Source organism: Opisthocomus hoazin, chromosome 1 (assembly GCF_030867145.1).
Source record: "Opisthocomus hoazin isolate bOpiHoa1 chromosome 1, bOpiHoa1.hap1, whole genome shotgun sequence".
NCBI lineage: Eukaryota > Metazoa > Chordata > Aves > Opisthocomiformes > Opisthocomidae > Opisthocomus > Opisthocomus hoazin.
Genome location: NC_134414.1, coordinates 23,437,386 through 23,458,330, shown reverse-complemented (window position 1 = coordinate 23,458,330; position 20,945 = coordinate 23,437,386). Strand labels below are relative to the sequence as shown.

The 20,945-nt window shown below is 38.1% G+C and overlaps 1 protein-coding gene across 1 annotated transcript in view; it reads left to right on the top strand.

The window, feature by feature from the left end:
• Window positions 1–20,945, top strand: part of XPO4 (exportin 4) — a 92,733-nt gene that overhangs the window by 57,837 nt on the left and 13,951 nt on the right. The window contains exons 8-18 of the mRNA XM_075418950.1: window positions 678–835; window positions 1,108–1,282; window positions 6,022–6,198; window positions 8,398–8,540; window positions 8,654–8,799; window positions 10,111–10,288; window positions 11,966–12,125; window positions 13,775–13,944; window positions 14,896–15,070; window positions 16,181–16,474; window positions 17,385–17,565. Coding sequence (XP_075275065.1) covers window positions 678–835; window positions 1,108–1,282; window positions 6,022–6,198; window positions 8,398–8,540; window positions 8,654–8,799; window positions 10,111–10,288; window positions 11,966–12,125; window positions 13,775–13,944; window positions 14,896–15,070; window positions 16,181–16,474; window positions 17,385–17,565 — 1,957 coding nt within the window. The remainder of the gene's footprint in view (window positions 1–677; window positions 836–1,107; window positions 1,283–6,021; window positions 6,199–8,397; window positions 8,541–8,653; window positions 8,800–10,110; window positions 10,289–11,965; window positions 12,126–13,774; window positions 13,945–14,895; window positions 15,071–16,180; window positions 16,475–17,384; window positions 17,566–20,945) is intronic.

Genomic DNA, 20,945 nt, shown 5'->3' with positions numbered 1-20,945 from the left:
AAAATAGGAGGCGTGAGCCCAAGAAAATTCTTTAAATCCATAAATGATGATTAAAATAAGTATATGATAATACGATTACTGAAATACTAAGATCTGAATCTAGAAAGTCTCACCAGCAGAAGTAATGACATAACAGTTCGCAGAAATGCGGGAAGATTACTGCTGGCCTCATATAATGTAAGGGTGTTGCCAAGGAAGTGATGCATTCATTTTTGTGTATGTCTTCAGTGTTTACCTCTGCTAAAGCAGCATCTATATAGTCTTGATTGAACTTGTTGACTAACTTTAGCAAGACTCTGTAGCCTAGGCATAGTTAGCATAATAGAGATGACTGTCATTATTGCTGTTTTTAGAAGGAGCAGTATGTCTGACTGGCTGGCATCTGTTTCTCTCTTTAAGACATAACATTCAGTAGACAGTTCAATTTTCAACATGTAGGTGAGACTTAACTAAATGTTGGTTTCAGTGAGTTAATTCAAGGCTTGCGATTTTGTGAGCTGAGTCATGATCTTGACATTTACTGTGGTTTAGGGAGTTGTAGAAACACTTGCATTTCAGACTGAGTGGAAGTTATAGTAAGCTTTTTTTGGTGTGTGCTCTTTTGGATTGAGAGCCATGTGACTGTTGTAAGAACACCCTATTTTCCATGTATTATTAACTATCTTACTTCCTGAAAGGTACATCGAAAAATCAGAGAAGATACAGATATGGCCCAAGATTCATTACAGTGTCTGGCACAGCTGGCGTCTTTGCACGGGCCAGTCTTTCCTGATGAAGGTTCACAAGTTGATTACCTGGCACACTTCATTGAGGGATTACTGAATACTATCAATGGGTATGTATGCCTGCTCTCTAAATTTAGATGGCATCTTATAATCTTTAGTTTGGAGTGTAGCATATCTGTGTGGAGAACTGGTATGGCTTGCTTATTTCTGGGTATAATTTGTGCTTACCGTTGGATTACTGAAATGAAGAAAAGGCAGTTTAAAGTAGGTGGTGCTTAAATAATATGAAGTAGATTTTTTGATGGAAAATGCATCAACAAAATCAATTCACTTTTAGCATTTTTCTTAATGACAAAAACCTAACTGTTATTTCTATCTATAGAATTGAAATAGAAGACTCTGAAGCAGTGGGAATTTCCAGTATTATCAGCAACCTAATAACTGTATTTCCTCGCAATATTTTAACTGCCATTCCGAATGAACTTTTCTCTTCATTTGTTAACTGCCTCGCACACCTCACTTGTTCTTTTGGAAGAAGTGCTGCCTTGGAAGAAGTGGTAAGTATCTGTTCTCGAGTAGTAGCAGTCTTTTTTTTGTTTCTATCTATTTGTGAAAAGTATAAGTGACATGAGAATTTGACTGTTTTATTAATAACTGTTGTGAATTCAGTGGTTTTGCTTGATATATTTCTGAAATTGCATCAAAGAGGATTTTCTTCTTGTTTCAGACAAGATAGCTAACGTACTTAACACACCGCGTGCACCTTTCAGACTTTGTTTTGATTTAAAGTACTTGTCATATTCTCATTTTAAAAAGAATGGATTCATTTAAAAAGATTAAAGTCTTTAAATATTGCTGACTTGCTCTTGTAGGACGTCTCTGAAAAGTGGTGTAGATAATGAACAAGCTACAGTCCTGGAAGTTTAAAATGACTACATGAACATATGGACAGACTGAAACTTAACTGCTGTCAAGAGTTCTGAGTCAGGAACTTCTGTTTTAACTGAATGTAGCTGTTAAGATATGTTGTTGAGCGCGTACTTCTGAGTTGTTCAAATAATCCTTTCATTGCTGACACAGTTCAAATGGTAATTCCGTGTACGAATCTAGCGCAGGAATTCAGAGGATTTTTTTTCTGTTTACTTCTTTTGAACTTTGGTTGTGACATTAAAGAGCAGTTGGGATAGTCTAAATCTTCTGCTTCTAAAAAGTGCATTAAAAATAAAACCTTCTAAGGAGACCTTGTTTAAGGAAAAAAGCCCAGAAGAATTAAGGTGAATAATCTTGCACTTGAGCTATTTATTTGCAGTAGCTGTTGATTTAAAATGAGACTGTCAAGATACTAGACAATATTTCCCCATTATAGTTAAAAAGTATGAATTTTTACCAGTTTTGCTATATTGGCTGGGCTTAATTACCTGGGTTTGAAAATAATTATGGAAGTATTTAGCTATAAAGTTTATGGATGTGTTTCTTTACCATACATCACAGGTGTATTACTTAGCATTCATTGCAGAGCATTAGATCACATCTTTGCTGCAAAGTTAAAATGTATTGCATTCAGCCCATTGCTCACTTAAACTTTCAAGTGTGCTCATGTCTTAGTCAAAAAATTTATGATCAAATTTAGAATCTAAAATACAGTTATTTTCCAAACCTTATTGGTCAAAACTTGCCCTGCTTTTGAGATTTTCTAGTAGAACATTGGATGTATGTTCTGATGCTCACCAGCACGTTTAGGAATGCTCCGGAAGCCTTTATAGAAAAGATTCAGCAAAACCATAGGCACCTATTGTTTAAACTAAATGGACTAAAGGGATGTTGTTTCCTCAGTTAGCCTCTGGTTACTGGAGAGCTAGAGTATGCAACCATGTTTAATGAAAACAGTGCTCAACATAATACCATTCAAAACACTTCATCTCTCAGCAAAAGCTTACGGTAGCTTGTACTGCTGTCTGGTACGAACATTGTTTTGGAAATGACCGGCCAGTTATGCCTAGTAAACTGTGGCTGCCTACACCTATATAATCCCATAGTTTTTGCTAAAGAAAGTCTTTTCAGTATGAAACTTAAATGTTCTCAGATTCAGCAACATCAGAAAGAGAGAATGCAAGATTTTTTTGTTTTGTTTTAAGAGAGAATTTTCTCACTGTCCTTGAATCTTTCAGCCATTCTGTGGAAGGAGAAACATTACACTTTCAGCCTTAGCTCTTGCAGCTATTGCAACTTCATGCTGTTCCTCTGATTTCCAGGATGATACAGAATTCTGTAGTGATGGTCCTTAAAACACTTATTTACCAGCGTGTCAGCAGTAAGGCATGCTACCGAGACTGTTAAGTTATTGCTGACTTAATCCAGATAGCATAATGATACTGTTTGCTGTGCTTGTAGAAATACTTTACTTTGCATCCCTGAAAACAATCTTTTGGCTTAGGAATGTGCCAGGCATGGTTAATGTGTTCCCTGAGCTTCTTGCTTTGACTGCTTGTAGTGACACCTTCTGTGAGTTCATGTGCTGTCTGTAATTAAGAACTTTTGGTAGATAAAATACCTTGTGCATTGGGCTCAGTAGAGTCCTCAGATAATATTCCTGGAACTTTTCAGAAATCTGGAGTGCAGCAGAATGCAGGCAGGTGTAGTCCTTAAGCTTTGCTGGTCGGAAGAGCTTTTTTTCCCCATATTTCTGCTGCTTCACGTGCCAGCAGAATGTCTCACGTGAACATTGCAGAAATCCTGTCAGGCACAAGGAATCTACTTAGCTTGAAGACCTGCTATGTAAACTGTCAAAATTGGTAAGTCCTGAACCATAATATGCATATCACTTCAAAGCAGCTAATACTGATTTTCAACCAAGGGGGAAAAACCCACAGTCCAAACATCATGTTCAAACGTGTTGGCCTGCCAGTTGGGGCTGGGGAGACTGGCTGAAGGGAGTTGAAGCAGTTGCCTGAACAGCTGCACAGGTGGAGGGCAGCAAGCTTCAGCAATGGTGGAGGTTTGTTTATGGTGCAAGTTGGACCAGTAATCTCTTGCTTCAGTAGCACTGGGTCTGCAAAGATGCTTGTCTGCAGCTATGCGTTGTCTTGCTCAACACTTATTGCCTATGCAGAAGTAGAAATGAAACAATCCATCTGAATTAGTGAAGAGTGTGAACAGGATGTTGGGTGAAAAGTCAAATAGAAATAGGAATTATATCAAAGGCCTCTTTTTCTCAAAACTACTCTTAACGCACGATTCCTTTTCATATTTTTTTTTAAAATATCGTGATTGGAGAGATCGTTCTGAATTTGGTCCTCTTTGCTGTGCTTGCAACTCTTTCCAACTTGCTGCTGCTTGACAAATTTTAGCAGTGTTCTTTCTTCAAAGGGTCAGCAGGTCATGAAAGAAGAAGTACCAATTTACTTTTCATTCCCATACTAGAGAAACTTAGCGTCTTTGCTTTGACTTTACTGGTTGTATCTTGCCTCTCCTGAAGATCTGAGTCCTGAACTGGGCTCTGCCATTGCTTCTTTTGGATCCATCAGAACAATTCAGCTCCTCGGTCAACAGCATGGTTACCTGTGTGACATCTTTGGTAGCCCAGCTGTAGCTAATCTGAAGTAAGGATTGGGAATTTTTGGTAAGGTTCCTTTGTGACCGAATTTTTTCAATATGGATAAACTCTTTCTTCTATGTGGGCACGTACTTTATGGAGGCACTTATTAATCCTAGCTTCCTTATGAGAATACTATAAAGTGTTAAAACTTTTTTTTGTGTCATTAGCTTCTGTATTACCTTCTCAAATAAATTAATTGGATAGATGTGAGTTCTTTTGTTGTTCTTAAAAAGACACGTCAGTTTATTGGTTTATGCTCTGGATTCTTATAAATTATTAAAAGTTATAAGATATATATGTAAATGTATCACACACGTCAAAATATTTCAGGACTGAATGACTGTCTATGAATTTGTGTGTCCTTTAATGAAGTTTTAAACAGACGTGGTGTCTGTCCTAAAGTTGTGGCTTGTGTTAGCGTTAAATACAATTTTGCCTCTCTCCTTGTCATCTTCAGCTTATCTTTTCCCACTTGCATCAGTGTGTCCCATACTTTTCCTTCTGTAAATATGACCACTTTGCAGTTATAAAATTATGCTGTGAAGCTATCTTGAAGTGCTTCCAATGCAATATCAGTTTTACCTCTTAGTCAGTCATCCAGCCAGTGTTTTCTTTTCCTTGCCCGTTCATCCAGCCATGTTTGTAACTTCACTGAAAGTCAGGAATTCTTCTGTCTGGAGCATGATTATGGCCTTAGTATCCCTTTATTTCAGCAAGGAATCACTTTACTAAGCTGTGCTATCTGACACCAACCTCTGTGAGTGACCCTGTCAGTTAAAACTTGAGAAAAATTCTTAGAGGAAAGAAACGTCCTGCTTTAGCAGCATCTTTATCCATACAGTGACACTTTAGTTATTTGAAGTTGGATATATTTACTAAAGTTCAAGTTTTTGCATCAAACCAAAAAGTTGATAGGTACATTAAAAATACTTTAAAAAAAGAAGTGGCCTCTTTGCTATTTGTGTTCTTTAGTTTTCCTGTAACACAGGACTTTGGTTTTCAGATATGTTACTTCCTTTTGCAACTTATGTAGAAGCATGTATGAATAACTAAAACCATGAAGCACTAAGCAATTGGAGGTGCAGGCTTACTCTGTGGAGTTCTGCTTTTTTTTGTTTGTTCATAGAATGAGAAGTTGTGTATCACCATCAGAATTGACTACCTGTACTAAGATTTCTTGAACACATGCGATTTTACATTGATGTCCTCTGAACAGAGAATCGTCATCTTTTCTCTCTCTTTATTTCGGAAATAGTGGAATACATATAAATCTATATGCATATGTTCTATAGGTGTCTAATTAAAAAGCAGTGGCTCAATTTTTTGTTGTTACTAGTAAGCGCGGAGATGCTTGGCAACTTTGTGGTAAAAGCTCAGTAGCTCCTGTATGTAGGTAATTATGCATTAAAGGCTTAATTAAAGACTGTTTTGGTTTTGAACATCAGATGAAGAGAAATAGCTAAACACTTTGACAGTTTTTTAAAGCCTAGCAAGCATGAAAACTGTACTGACCTTTCAATCCATTGCTTCAGTTCATAGTGATATTTTCTTGGCTATCTTTAGATGGATTTTGTGACTGACGTTTTTAATTGTTTCCACATTAGAAGAACATCTGTTAAATAATAACAAATATATGTAAGTATGTTCCTCTGGTTTAGTCAAGGAATAAGATTTTTGTTTTGTTTCTTTCATCTCTTACAGCTTGACAAAGATGACATGGTATATATGGAAGCATACGATAAGTTGCTGGAATCTTGGCTTACTTTGGTACAAGATGACAAACATTTCCATAAAGGTTTCTTTACCCAACATGCTGTTCAGGTCTTTAATTCCTATATTCAGTGCCATCTAGCTGCTCCTGATGGTACAAGGAATTTGGTAAGCCCTCATTTAAGTAGTTCTTGATGATGATATATAGTAGCTAGCCCATGTCTTCTGGTGTGTACTATATTATGTAGCTCAAGGGAGCTAGTATAGAATTACTCTGTGTGACTTTGGAAATGAAAAATTTGCTGAATTTGTTACTCAGTGGTCATTTTCCAGTCTGTTTCTCTCATTCTGAAGAGGAAATAAAGGAATACAAACGTGGAAATCACTTTGGAGAAAAAAAAAAAGAAAAATAAATGGGTTACTCAAATCAACGTGCATCTTACTGTTCTTTCCACAGATGCAAGGACTAAACTTTTCACCATTCTTCCCTGGACTAGGGTCCTAGTTGAAATCCCCAGTGAAACTGGAAGCTTTTTATACAGTTGTTACTTCCCATACATTATCTTCAAAGTATATTTTTGAAGTATAATTGCCATGCATAAATACTGAAAAAAATGTAGAATGACTACGCTCAGACTAGAAGGAATTTGCAATATTATGTGGTTCTTTTGGATAAAATTAATTCCAAGTTGAATTTTTGAGGTGAGTGTTCTAGAGAAAACCTAAAAGTACCTCAAGTATCTCTTGAACCATTGAGAAAGAAAGCAGATTAGTCTCTTTGCCAGGGGTCTAGATCTTACTAAAATAGATTCTCATACAGAAGGTTGGATGTAGATACTGGATGAATTGATTATTGCATAAATTCAATTCAATAATTGTATAAAATGTCTTTTTAATGTGATGCAGTGCGAAGATCTCCGAGATACTTCATTCTGAAAAGCACTGTATAAAACTTAATTCTGCTATCTCAATATGTAACAGATGGTAATAACACTGCCAAAACAGGGAGAAATATTTCACATGAGAACTTTGAATTCATATCAGGCGGTCTTGAAATAACTTGTATACACAGGTTAATTCATGTCATTCTGTGAGATAAGTCGTTTATCCCATGGGTAACTCTTTAAAAGCCACAGCTGGCATTTCAGAATGCGTCTTGTTCAATATCAAAGCAGTAGCAGGAACTTTCTGTCTCTGCTTTGAGAGCAGAGGCTCACCCTTCAGTAAACAGCTGCAACTTTGAAGTTGCCAAAAGAGAATGATTTGCTGGGTTACATAAAGAAAAGATTGGTTAAAAGCACTTTGGGATAAGGAGTTGTGTCTGGATTCAGTTCTCCAGAGCCTTTATAGAAACAAAGCAGACTGATAGCTTTCTGTCACTTGTATTTTACATTGTTAGTTGTGTAAATGTTATGATTCTTTAAGAGATTTTTAAAAACATTTTGAACATTGACACTTAGTTTCTACGTATCATAGTTCATCTCTTCAAGGAATAAGATCTGATTATTATTTAAGTAGTTTTATAATACAGGCAAGATAAGCTTTGAGAAATCAAACAGTGCAACTTCTGCATCAGCAAGAAATATAACTGAGATTATGATGATTATTATAATGGTCTTCTGTTTTCCAAGATTATAGCCTTTACATTGTAAAGCTTTTTCCCCTTGAACAATGGGTTACAGAAAATATTTAATGAAGGAGATGATTTTTCATTTGATCATGAAAAATACTACCTATTATGTGATTTATATCAGATTTCAGACAACTGAGAACAGTATCTTTGACTAATGAATAGGGGAAAGCGTGGAAGTTCCAGTATTAATATGGTCCTTGGTCTGTTGTGTGCGTGGTTTGAAATGCAAATGTACTTCAGCAATTTTCTGACCACTGCATTTGCAGACCATCTCTGTGAGCCAGTTGCTCAGTACCTTGTATCACACTGCTAGCAGTGGATGCTCGACAGAGCTGATTTATCTGCCCTGTGATGTGAAGAAGCTGTTTTGCTGTTGTCTGGCCTATGCTTATCCTGTTAATAACAACTATCAATTTTCATAACTCTTACCCTTGACTCTTTTCACAAACAGCGAGTCTTTTAACTTGAAAGCGCTATTGGAAACAGTAGCAAATGTACAATTAACTGAATGTGGCATTTTGCTAATGAGTTTGTGAAATGCTGATTTTAAAACAATATGAGGCCATATTTACTCCTCTGCTTAACTCTTTTCTGTCTAATTTAGTATGAGTTGTTCATCCATGCAAAACACCTTGAAAGAAAAAGCTAACGTAATGTAGAAAATTGTGGTCATGATAAAATTTAACAAGTATAACAGTAACTGGTTGCTTCTAATTTTGTTGAAATAACTGAAGACTGCCAATGGTGTGGCCTCTCGGGAAGAAGAAGAAATAAGTGAACTGCAGGAAGATGACAGAGACCAGTTCTGTGACCAGCTGGCCAGCGTAGGCATGCTGGGGAGAATTGCTGCAGAACACTGTATACCTCTTCTTACAAGGTACAAAAAAATAGTCATGAATGCAAATCAATAAAGCCGTCACATATGAAAAGCCTTATTTTGCCAAAACAATTTAAAAACAGTGAAGTAATTTTATTGTTATTTGTCCACAGTTTATTAGAAGACCGAGTGACAAGGCTCCATGGCCAGTTGCAAAGACAGCAGCAGCAGTTACTTGCCTCGCCAGCATCAGGCTCAATTGACAATAAAGTGCTTGATGACCTGTATGAGGATATTCATTGGCTTATTTTAGTTACAGGTTAGTGAACAGCTTTAAATAGTACTTATTCTGGTATTCTTATTGCAGCTGGAACACCTCAGGAAAAAAAAAATCCCTTTATATCAACTACTCTTAATTGACTATAAATTTTATCCATTATGATGCTTTCATCTTACATGCACTACTCGCAAAGTCTTTGTTTTACTTTCATCTGCCTTGAGTGACATCAACGTTATCTTTAAAAGACTGATGAGATCTTTACATGAGGTAATATCCTTTGGAAATACCCTCAACTAATTTTGTTACAGATTTTTTGAGATGTGTTATCAGTCAACCTATGCAAGAAATTAGTCTGTTCATGATATCAGCTGTATTGGCTGGGGGCACATTACTTTATAAGTGAGTCAGCATGAGATCAGGACAATGGTATGACTCGGTGGTGGCAAAGAATCAAGTAAGTTCCATAATTTCTTAGTGCTGATGACCCATGTCCTGGTATTTTGTTATGTTTCAGGGAACTTGAATTTAGAACCTTTTTGGTTTTGATTTTTAGATGGAATTATCTAACATCTGTTTGCAAAACATAGTAACAACTAAGACAGTGCCTGTACTTTGTTAGGAGAAATGTATTTCATGAAATAATTTGTGGGATCTTTTTGAACATCTGATGGTTTAGTCGCTCTCAGATGTTGACATGAATGTGTTTATAATATTTTTGTATCGTTATGGGATGGAGTTTGTAGCTCACAGATGGTTATGAGATCAGACATTGAAAACTAGAACTGGAGTTAATTATCTGGACACCAGAGTATTGTATAAAAAGCCATGCTTCACCTGATCTGCAGTTGCTATGCAAGGAGAACTTCATTGTAGCACATGTACTTGGTGTCTGAAAGCTTCTGACAGATTTGAAATGTTAGCAGAACAGAAGTTCCAAATGAGATGGGCTCGGTGAGGAAGCTGTAAAATCAAAGCTTTTTTTTGTCACATAACAGAAGAAGGAAAAAGCAACAACAGAGTGTTATTTTGGGGAGGTTTTTCCCCCTCAGTAGTTGAATTGACTGTGCTACTTTTACATGAAGCAAAGCTTATATCTTCTTTTATTTGTTTTTTAGTTTGGTGGTTTCTTTTCCAGTCTTGGTTTCTTGTCACTTTAGATTCTTCTTTACTGAATGGCTTTGAGGATTCTAAAGTTAACTTATATGTATTTAAACAGTGTTAGTCAGGGTTTGTAGATACATGTCATTCTCGTGTGATGTCTGCAGTTAAGCCAATGAATTCTCGAAGCAAAAAGCCATAAGTTAACCTAGGGTAGAAAGTTGTGATCACTCTTTCTTTTTTTAATGTAAGGCTACCTCTTGGCTAATGATACTCAGGGAGAGACTCCACTAATACCTCCAGAAGTAATGGAATACTCCATTAAACATTCAGCTGAGGTTGACATCAATACCACGCTTCAGATTCTGGGATCTCCAGGAGAAAAGGCCTCTTCCATCCCAGGGTACAACAGAACTGATTCTGTAATTAGGTAAGGATGCATCTCATCTTATTAGGTATGTTAAATGCTTTTTCAGAGAAAAACAGTGAGAATGTGGGTGGACTTCTGTGAATTTGAAAAGTAAAAAAGCAATATGTAAACACTGAGCACTGGAAAATAAATGTCTTTTAACTAGTATTAAAGTGAGGGCAAATAATTTATAAGAGACGTATTAAGGTAAAGCTGTAAAAGAGATTAAGAGAAGACAGAAAAGATGAAGCGACTCTTTTTTTAGGGTAAAGAAAGGCAGGGTAGATACAGATGACATTTCTGGGGAGGACTGAGAAGAAAAATGAGAGTAAGGCACCAAATGAATAAAACTGAATCAAGATGGGAAGGCTGAAATGACTAGATTGACCTAATAGTCTTAACAGAGGACATGAGCCAAAGTCTTGGAAATAAACAGAAATAGTTTTATCTCTCTACTGAAAAGCCATCTTTGATCTATTTGTTACAGAAAATCCTTGAAATTACTTAAATTACTAAAAAGATGGTAGATCAAAATCTTTAGATACTATATTGTATAATTCATTTGACGTGTGTACAGCTTAAACGCTTCCAGAGCATCAGTGAGCTTGTCTACTTTGAACATGAGTTACTGTCCAAGCAGCAAAATTGGTCCTCAGCGTGGGAGGAATTGTTGTCGCTTCTGTACACATATCACTGTTAGCCTATAAAAGGAGCAGGAGAGGGGATTTCCGCTGTCTTTTTGCAAGAAGGCGGATGCCCACAAAGGACTTCTCACGCTTCAGAAGACTGCATGCCACTTTTAACTGACATGGAAGATTCTTCACCCAAGATTAGTTGTTGTGTACTTAACATTTTCTTCTTCTGCAAGAAGCTAGAAAAAATGAATCTTTGTTAGCAATTATGTGCCTAATGTTTAGAAGTTTGCGTACTGCTCACTGATACTATTGGCAGCTTCAAGAAGTGGCCACCAAAGAGGATTTCTTGATGCAGCGTCTCAGTGGTGATGGGAATAAAATCAGATCTAAAAAAGTAGAAATTGCTCTCTGGCAGTACCTCTGAAACTTCTTCAAGAAAGAAGAGCTCTGTCAACTCCTAAATTCCTTGGTGCACTACCACATTCTTAACAAATTTAATTGATATACTACAAAAGATAATGTGGTTTTATGGACTTGTATTAATGCAATCACCTGGTGATCTGGTATTTCAGACTGTTTCTCTGCAGTAATGAAAAAGAGAGAAATAACTGGTCTTTTCTGTATTTGTTCTTTAGCATGCATCACGCTGCAAAAGCTGCACAATTAAGACTCACTTCGTGGCTCAATGGTGGAAGGAAGGGAGAATCAGTTTTTCAAAAAAGCTTTTCAAGCACTCCAAGTAGTAGTCAATTTGTCTTTGTTCCCTCAATGTCAGAATGCTTGTGAGGATTCTTTGTGGCAGTAATTTTGATGTCGAAGATAATCACCTTATCTTTTAATGCATATTCTGACTTTTTGGAGGATACGTGCCAGTCTGTCATGCATCTCTCTCTCCTTGCATTTAAAGAAATAATAAATTCAGATGCTTTTTACTTCATTAGAGTTGAACTACTTCATTTTATCCTGTTCCTTCTGTAATATTTCATGAAAAATGGAAGTGTTTGTAGTTGCATTGCTGCTCCAAAACCACTCTCAGCATCCTTATTGTATCTTATATCTGCAGGTTGTTATCTGCTATTTTGAGAGTGTCAGAAGTAGAATCCAGAGCAATAAGGGCAAATCTCACGCACCTCCTGAGCCCCCAGATGGGCAAAGATATTGTATGGTTCCTCAAGCGCTGGGCAAAGACTTACCTCCTAGTAGACGAAAAGCTGTATGATCAGGTAAGGATATAACTTCTATGGATTAGTTGGTGAGTATTAGCAATATTATCCTGTGAATGCAGATGTCAGTGTAGCTATATTAAAATGCAATGATAAAGCATTTTTAATGTTAAATGGATTGTGGTTTATTTTGGAATTTGTTTGAAAGTTGATGTTTTCTTCAGTTCTTCAGGGGACCCTTTTTGCACGTTTTGGTGCTAATGTGATTATTTTTTTTTTTTAGTCATTGCGATAACAGAATAGCATAACACACTTTCAGGCTGCATAGTGGGTAAAACTCACTAGCTACAGCAATTTTATAAGCTACTTCTCAATATCCATCAGATCTTACAGTTCATCTCTAATATAGTGGTTGCCCTTGATGGGTGATTTAGTGAGTAACCTGGTCATGATTCTGAATTAGATATTTAACACCATCACAAGGTAATACACATTAGCTAACATCATGCTACTTTCTCTCTTCTCCCCGTTCTCATATGTTCTCATTGTAGCTATCATGATTTCAATGGTGCGTTCTTCATAAAGAACAACTTCTTACCATGTTTGGACAGCACTAATCATGATTAGACCTTGGTCTTGATTTTTCTTATCAAACTAACTGTAATCCAGCTAGCTGATGGAGGCCACTCATCCTGAGGAGGTCCTGTTGGCTCTGACTTTAGAGAAGGAAGCTTCCTCCTCCTCCCCTTTTTTTCCACTATTGAAGCAACTAAGAATACTAACGCTTCAGGAGGCCCCTCCTTAACAAAAATAGGTATATCATAGACTTGTAAATATTTGGAATCATATTATTCAGCTTGTACTTACAACAGAGCTAAGAATTTGTAAAAGTACCAGTTTGGGAAGAATTGCAGTGCATGTAAGAAGGAGATCCATGTGACAAACAATGTGAAGAAACAAAATGGAATATGTAGGAAATGCACACATTTAGTTTGTGTTGACAAGTGAAAGTAATTGAAACCTCTATTTCAACCATATGCTCAGTCATGTATATATCATGAGTTTTTAAGTTAGAAATATTAGTGGTGTGCTGACAGGAAGCTCCTGCACAATTATTACAAAATCCTTGGATTTCACTCGTGAGAAATGTTTTTTAAAGACAGGAGAATGGGCAATTTCAAGAAAGCGTATTTTAACATGCCAGGACTAGAATGTGTCATCTTTCCTAAAAGATGTATAGATTGAAGGACCAATATGCAGAAAGCAGATGCAGAAAAATTGCAACGAAAATAAATTTTTACAAGATTCAATCTAGATCAACAGCTAGGTTTATTCCAAATAATTTTCATCACTGAATTCTGAGGAATTTCATCGTAAATTCACAGAAAGTTTTGGGAGATGATTTTTGGATCTTTCTTTTAATTTTTTACAGCTTTTGAACTTTCATTGGCATTAAAAGCTAGACATACTCAAACCTGATTTTGTGAGGAGGTTGAAACTTTTCTTTGTTTTAGGTTTTGTGCTTAAAATTGCAAGATAAATTTGGCAAAGATTTTTCCATTACAGGTATTCTTTGCCTTTGTGTAACATTTGTGTATTTTAAGTAGGCAAGAAGTGACAGCCTGAAAAGAATTTGCTGACAATGATTACCATACACTTTGGGGTTCTGGATTCTGTAAAACTCACTCATTTTAATGCTTTTCTTATAGATAAGTCTGCCATTTAGTACAGCATTTGGTGCTGATACAGAGGGTTCCCAGTGGATTGTGGGTTACCTTTTAGAAAAAGTGATCAGTAACCTGGCAGTGTGGAGTTCAGAGCAGGACCTTGCAAATGATACTGTACAACTGCTAGTAACATTAGTGGAAAGGAGAGAGCGGTAAGTTGCTATACCTCTGGAAGTCAAAAAATTTCTTTTGCTTCCTTTAAATATTTTTTGGCCAAAGTAATCCAGATATAGGGCACTTCATATTCATGTCTCTGTAAGTCAAATTACTTTAGTAACATACTATAAATTAAAAAAAAAATTGTCTGACAAAGTAAGGAGTGAGACCTATATTTGAGAAAACATAACCTAATTTTTGTTATTGTTTAGAAGTGCACTCTCCTTCCATCACCATTGTGCCTCACTCTTAAACAGTGAGAAAGGAAAACTCTCCTGGTCTCTACTCTTATTGCAAGGATTTTTACGTTGTTGTTTATTTTTGTTGGACAAGTTCTTCTGGATTAAGACTTCAGATACCGGCTAAGCCAGTATAAAATGTGTTTTGTGAACATATAAAATTATTCTTAAAAATCCAGGATTTGGTGAATTCAGACAGATTTCAAAGTTTTCTTTGGTATTTCAAACTGTGAAGCAGGAAATTCTTGAATGTTTTACTTCTGTGAATTGAATTATATATGCAATCATGCCATTCACAGTCTGCTGAAACTGTTCCAAAGTTTCACGATTTAAACATTTGAGGAATTTTCTTTTTAAAAAGATCTAAACCTATAGGAGCTAGTTTTGGAATAAACTGCTTATTTTATCATGACATAATGAGACTAAGCTTTTAATCCATGCAATATGTCCCTTAACTCTGTGTGTGTATGTATGTAAAACTAAAGCACTTCCCTGCTTTTCTCCCATATGAACTGAGCTATTTTCAGAGTATATGCTTTAGAAATCTTAGAGGTGAGGCATTAATAAGATAAAAGTCAAAAGGCGATTTAGCCTTAGAATAAAGGAATTAAAATAAAAAATCTTCTCACAACTGCTAGCAACCTAATGTGCTCTGTTCATTCAATTTTGTGGCCTCTTCTTTAATTAAACTGTTTTTCCCTGTTTTAGGGCAAACTTAGTTATTCAGTGTGAAAACTGGTGGAATTTAGCGAAACAATTTGCAAGGCGAAGCCCTCCTCTTCACTATTTGTCCAGTTCTGTGCAGAGAACACTAATGAAAGCTTTAGTTTTAGGGGGTTTTGCTCATATGGATACGGAAACAAAGCAACAATACTGGACAGAGGTAAGCTATTTCGATGCTTCTGTTACCTCCATTTTAGCAAGTAGTACAAACCAGTTAGTTTAGGGAGTTTTATGGTGACACAAAATCAACTAGTATAGAATCTTTTGATTTTGAACATCTTTGATAATTTTTTAAGTTGTTCTCTCTTTGAAGGTCAGCAGTTGTGTGGCACACACAAGCTGCCAAAAGTTGTATCTAAAACATCACAACCTAGACAGAAACAACTAGTAATTACCTGGAGGAGTTGTGAAGCAACGAGTATAGCAGTATGCTTGAGACTGCTATAAAAGGTTAAGAATTTCCCTCAGAACTGTGTCACTTCCTTTTGTTTTAATTTGGTGGTGTCATTAATTATTCAATTATTCATTTAATGATAATGACAGTAAGTAAAAAGCTAATGTGGAACATAATTAAGAGCCTTGACCAGCTTTTTGTGCCCTGCCTCTGTTAAAGCTCAGATATTTAATAGAGAAAGATTGGCACTAGAAAGTAGCGGAAAGGTTATCAGGAAGCACCGCATGAGTTTGTAAAGCGTCAGCCTTCTGAGAGAGACTTGCTTTCATTAGTAAAGCTGTGAAATTAGTGATTGAAGGTAAGACTATAATGCACTGGAAGTAATTGGGAAAAACTTCTAACTATTTTTATGGACGTTTCTAAATTGGTTCCAAACACAGCTGATTAAAAAAGAGGTTGTGCTATTGAGAATCATATGATAAAGATGATTGTGAACATGAATCCTAATGCTTTGATTGATGAACTGTAACAATTTTTTCCCCTAATACTGAATTTGGAACAGCATCAAATACTGTGAGCCAGAGAAAGTCATTGTCATTTGTTTACACACTACAAAATAACATAAACTATTTATGGAGGTGCTCATTTTGAAACCAGTGTGCAGGTGATGATGAATAATGAGAATCGATAATCACTACCACTTCAGCTTACATTGATGTAACAGATAATAACATAATTAAGCCGCTGGAAACTGGAAATGATTGATTCTTGTGCTGCCGTGCCAAAAGCAACCCATGAGCTTGCTAAATTACTTAACCATCACATCCCGTATAATAGTATGTTTAACTTAATATGACTTTTCTAAAAAATTTCAAGGTTCTTCAGCCACTTCAGCAGCGATTCTTGAATGTGATAAACCAAGAAAACTTCCAGCAGATCTGTCAGGAGGAGGAAGTGAAACAGGAAATCACTGCTACATTGGAAGCACTCTGTGGCATTGCTGAGGCTACCCAGATTGATAACGTAGCAATTCTCTTCAATTTCCTAATGGACTTCCTTAATAACTGCATTGGATTAATGGAAGTATACAAAAACACACCAGAGACTGTTAATCTGATAATAGAAGTCTTTGTTGAAGTTGCACATAAACAAATTTGCTATCTTGGAGAGGTAAATGCAACCAGAAGGGGAAGGAGGGGAAGCGTGTGTGAGTGTGTGTGTGCACGTGCATACATCTGTATACAGTACTATCCCTTAAACAAAATAAAGTGTAGTGATTTTTAGATTCTGTAGAGAAAGAAATGTTATACGGTCACATCTGTTAGAGGAATTCCTTTGTTTAAAAACATCCACTCGCAAAGATTAAAAGCAGGACATATAGATTATTCTTATACCGGTAAACTTAGCCACAATTCATCGCTAGTCTAACTCTGTGCGTGGGTGGCAAAAGAGCGCAGACCATGTTGAGTACTTTCTTTAACCACATCAGATTTCTCTGAAGGCTAGTCTAGGAGAATCACAGCACTGTTTTATGTGACAAAAGCATACCATAGAGACACTGCCTTGGTCCTAAACAAGGCATTAATCGATGCCAAGAAGTTAACAGGTAACATGAGTCAGTGCAGTACACTTACGTCTGCGCACCGGTGGCTGATTTTGCGCTTGCATCTAGAAGAGTTCCTGCCTATTCCGAACTGGGTATGCACACACAGTGTATTGGGGCTCCAGGCTTTGATGGCTGAAGTGAGTCTGCAAGGGATTTTGTTGATAATCTAGTTTGTGAGATTAGTGAGATGTGTCAGCCTGTCCCAAGCCACTCTTGTCTTTTTTGTTTTTTTTGTTAAGATTGAGGAATTGATAAAAGTAATGTTGTACTGTTCCAATCAGTAGCACATCAATATATGGCTAGAAGTGTTCTTATTGTTAAAGGTGGCTGTTTCCTTGATGGTTTTTTAGAAAAACTGGTTGTATAACTGAAATTAAAATCTTGAGGTATCATCAACCAAGTAGCACCATCTTAAAATAAAATGTGTCACTTTAAGCATATGAAGTTTTCTTATTATCTAATGCTGTTTTATAGGCCAAAGCCATGAACTTGTATGAGGCCTGCCTAACTCTGCTCCAGGTGTATTCCAAGAATAACCTAGGTCGACAACGGATAGATGTTACAGCAGAAGAAGACCAGTACCAGGATCTCCTTCTCATTATGGAACTTCTCACTAATCTTCTGTCAAAAGAATTCATAGATTTCAGTGATACAGGTATGAAGGAATTGGTAATTGCTGAACCATAGCTTTTGTTATAAACTGTAAAAAACATTGTGGGACAGGAGTTCAATCCAGGTAAAGTGAAAACTGAAGTTTAGGCTTGATTAGATCAGGTATGGAAAATACTATTTAATGTGCCAGTAGCAAAGGAAGGACTTTTCACAGTATTCTAGCATCTGAAATTATTATTGCTCGTAAAATAAATAGAGCATGTATGAAACAGCTTGAAATCTGAATGTTGCAAGTCTGAACACATAGTAGCAGCAGTTTTACAACAAAAAAAAAATGATAGAGAAGTTGGAATAGTAAATTACTGCAAGAGGGCAGATGGATTATCATCTTAGTACCAGATACAACTTCTGTGAAGTGCTGAGCTCATTAAAATTCTGTCACATTTGAGGGTTTTCTGTATTCCTCATTCACAGAACATGCTTTATAGTATGTGGGTGTAATTAAGGGTTCTTTTTCATATCCCAGCCTGTTACTTTCTTCTGTATATTTGCCACTTAAAATTGCAGTAGTCCCAAATATGATCTGCCAGTTCTACCTTAGCTGTGCTGCATTGCTTATGAATAGGCTGAAACACATTAGCATGATTCAGATCTTACCATGTCCTATACAGTTTGCACAGAAAACATTCTCAGTAACAAACTGAATCTGCCTAGGTTGTGCTAGTGGTGTTCATTGCTTTTCTGAGCTACATCGTGAAAGAGAAGACCTTGTACTCTGAATTAGATGCATCAGTCTAGTTTTTTGTCATGCGTGTACAACACAAATACAGAACCAGATTTAGACTTTGCCCATTGAATGGACAACTCAGGAGACCCACATGGATGAGCAAGGAGCTTCTAGTGGAGCTCAGGTGGAAGAGAAGGGTCCATGGAATGTGGAAAGAGGGACAGGCCGCTTGGAAAGAGTACAGGAATGCTGTCAGAGCATGCAGGGAAGCAATGAGGAAGGCTAAGGTCCACCTGGAATTAAATCTGGCAAGGGATGTCAAAGACAACAAGAAGGGCTTCTTCAAGTACATCAGCAGCAAACGGAAGACCAGAGAAAATGTGGGGCTGCTGCTGAATGAGGTGGGTGTCCTGGTGACGGAGGATGCAGAGAAGGCAGAGCTACTGAATGCCTTCTTTGCTTCAGTCTTCAGTGCCAAGGCAGGCCCTCAGGAATCCCAGGCCCTGGGGGTAAGAGAGGAAGCCTACAGAGAGGATGACCTTCCCTTGGTCGAGGAGGACTGTGTGAGGGATCGTTTAAGCAATCTGGACACCCACAAATCCATGGGCCTCAATGGAATGCACCCACGAGTGCTGAGGGAGCTGGCAGATGTCGTTGCTGAGCCACTCTCCATCATCTTTGAGAGGTCCTGGAGGACAGGAGAAATGCCTGAGGACTGGAGAAAGGCCAATGTCACTCCAGTATTCAAAAAGGGCAAGAAGGAGGACCCAGGGAACTACAGGCCAGTCAGCCTCACCTCCATCCCGGGAAAGATGATGGAGCAGCTCATTCTGGATGTCATCATCAAGTGGAGGAAAGGAACGTTATCAGGAGTAGTCAACATGGATTCACCAAGGGGAAATCATGCATGACCAATCTGATAGCTTTCTACGATGGCATGACTGGCTGGGTAGATGAGGGGAGAGCCGTGGATGTTGTCTACCTTGACTTCAGCAAGGCTTTTGACACGGTCTCCCATAACATCCTCCTAGGGAAGCTCAGGAGGTGTGGGCTGGATGAGTGGTCAGTGAGGTGGATAGAGAACTGGCTGAATGGCAAAACTCAGAGGGTTGTCATCAGCACCGCTGACTCTAGTTGGAGGCCTGTAACTAGTGGTGTCACCCAGGGGTCAGTACTGGGCCCAGCCTTATTTAACTTCTTCATCAACGACCTGGATGAAGAGTTAGAATGTACCCTCAGCAAGTTTGCTGATGACACAAAACGGGGAGGAGTGGTAGATACACCAGCAGGCTGTGCTGCCATTCAGCGTGACCTGGACAGGCTGGAGAGTTGGGCAGAGAGGAACCTGATGAGGTTCAACAAGGGCAAGTGCAGGATCCTGCACTTGGGGAGGAACAACCCCATGCACCAGTACAGGCTTGGGGTGGACCTGCTGGAGGGCAGCTCTGTGGAAAGGGACCTGGGAGTGCTGGTGGATGACAGGTTGACCATGAGCCAGCAGTGTGCCCTTGCTGCCAAAAAGGCCAATGGGATCCTGGGGTGCATTAGGAGGATTGTGGCCAGCAGGTCGAGGGAGGTTCTCCTCCCCCTCTACACTGCCCTAGTGAGGCCCCATCTGGAGTACTGTGTCCAGTTCTGGGCTCCCCAGTTCAAGAAATATGAGGAGCTACTGGAGAGAGTACAGCGGAGCGCTACCAAGATGATGAGGGGACTGGAGCATCTCTCCTGCAAGGACAGGCTGAGGGCTGAGAGGGGACCTTATAAATGCTTACAAATGTCTTAAGGGCAGGTGTCAGGAGGATGGGGCCAGACTCTTTTCAGTGGTGCCCAGCAACAGGACAAGGGGCAACGGGCACAAACTGAAGCATAGGAAGTTCCGTCTGAACATGAGGAAGAACTTCTTCACTCTGAGGGGGTGATGGAGCACTGGAACAGGCTGCCTAGGGAGGGAGGTTGTGGAGTCTCCTTCTCTAAAGACGTTCAAGACCCACCTGGACAAGGTCCTGTGCAGCCTGCTGTAGGTGACCCTGCTTTGGCAGGAGGGTTGGACTAGATGACCCACAGAGGTCCCTTCCAACCCCGAACATTCTGTGATTCTGTAACTCAGTGCCATGTAAGGTATTCTCTCTGAGGTCAGACATTGGATGTTAGTTGCATGGAAAACACTGTAAAATACTTACCATGGAATTAGGGAATGTGAATGCTACCTAAATATATTGCCCAGAGATCAAATGTATTGAAAATTGTCTGCATACTGTTGCTGACTCAGCGCAGGAATTATAAAAGTAAGGTCACTGCCAGCTGATGGGAAATGTAGGTCTTGCCTGTAACCGAAGAAAACTTGGCAATGTCTAAACTACCAAATCTTCTGCATTAACTCTCACATTTTTTTTCTTCTTTTGTTTGTAAGATGATATATAAACATATGTAAATATATAATTTATATAAAGTATGAAACCACAGTAATATTTTGCTCACTATCTGTTTATGTGTGCAGGCATGAAGCAGCTATCACTAGAAACAAATGCAATGTTCTGTAATGGAAAGGAGCCCTCAGAGTATCTGAAGTGTTCTGGTTTAGCATGCCATCTGGTACATGTGATTATGAAATGCTTAGTCCTAATGAATATAAATATAGAGTGGTGTGGCAGCTTCCACTCGCTAAGGTTCTATTTTAATACAGTGCCTCATGGTTT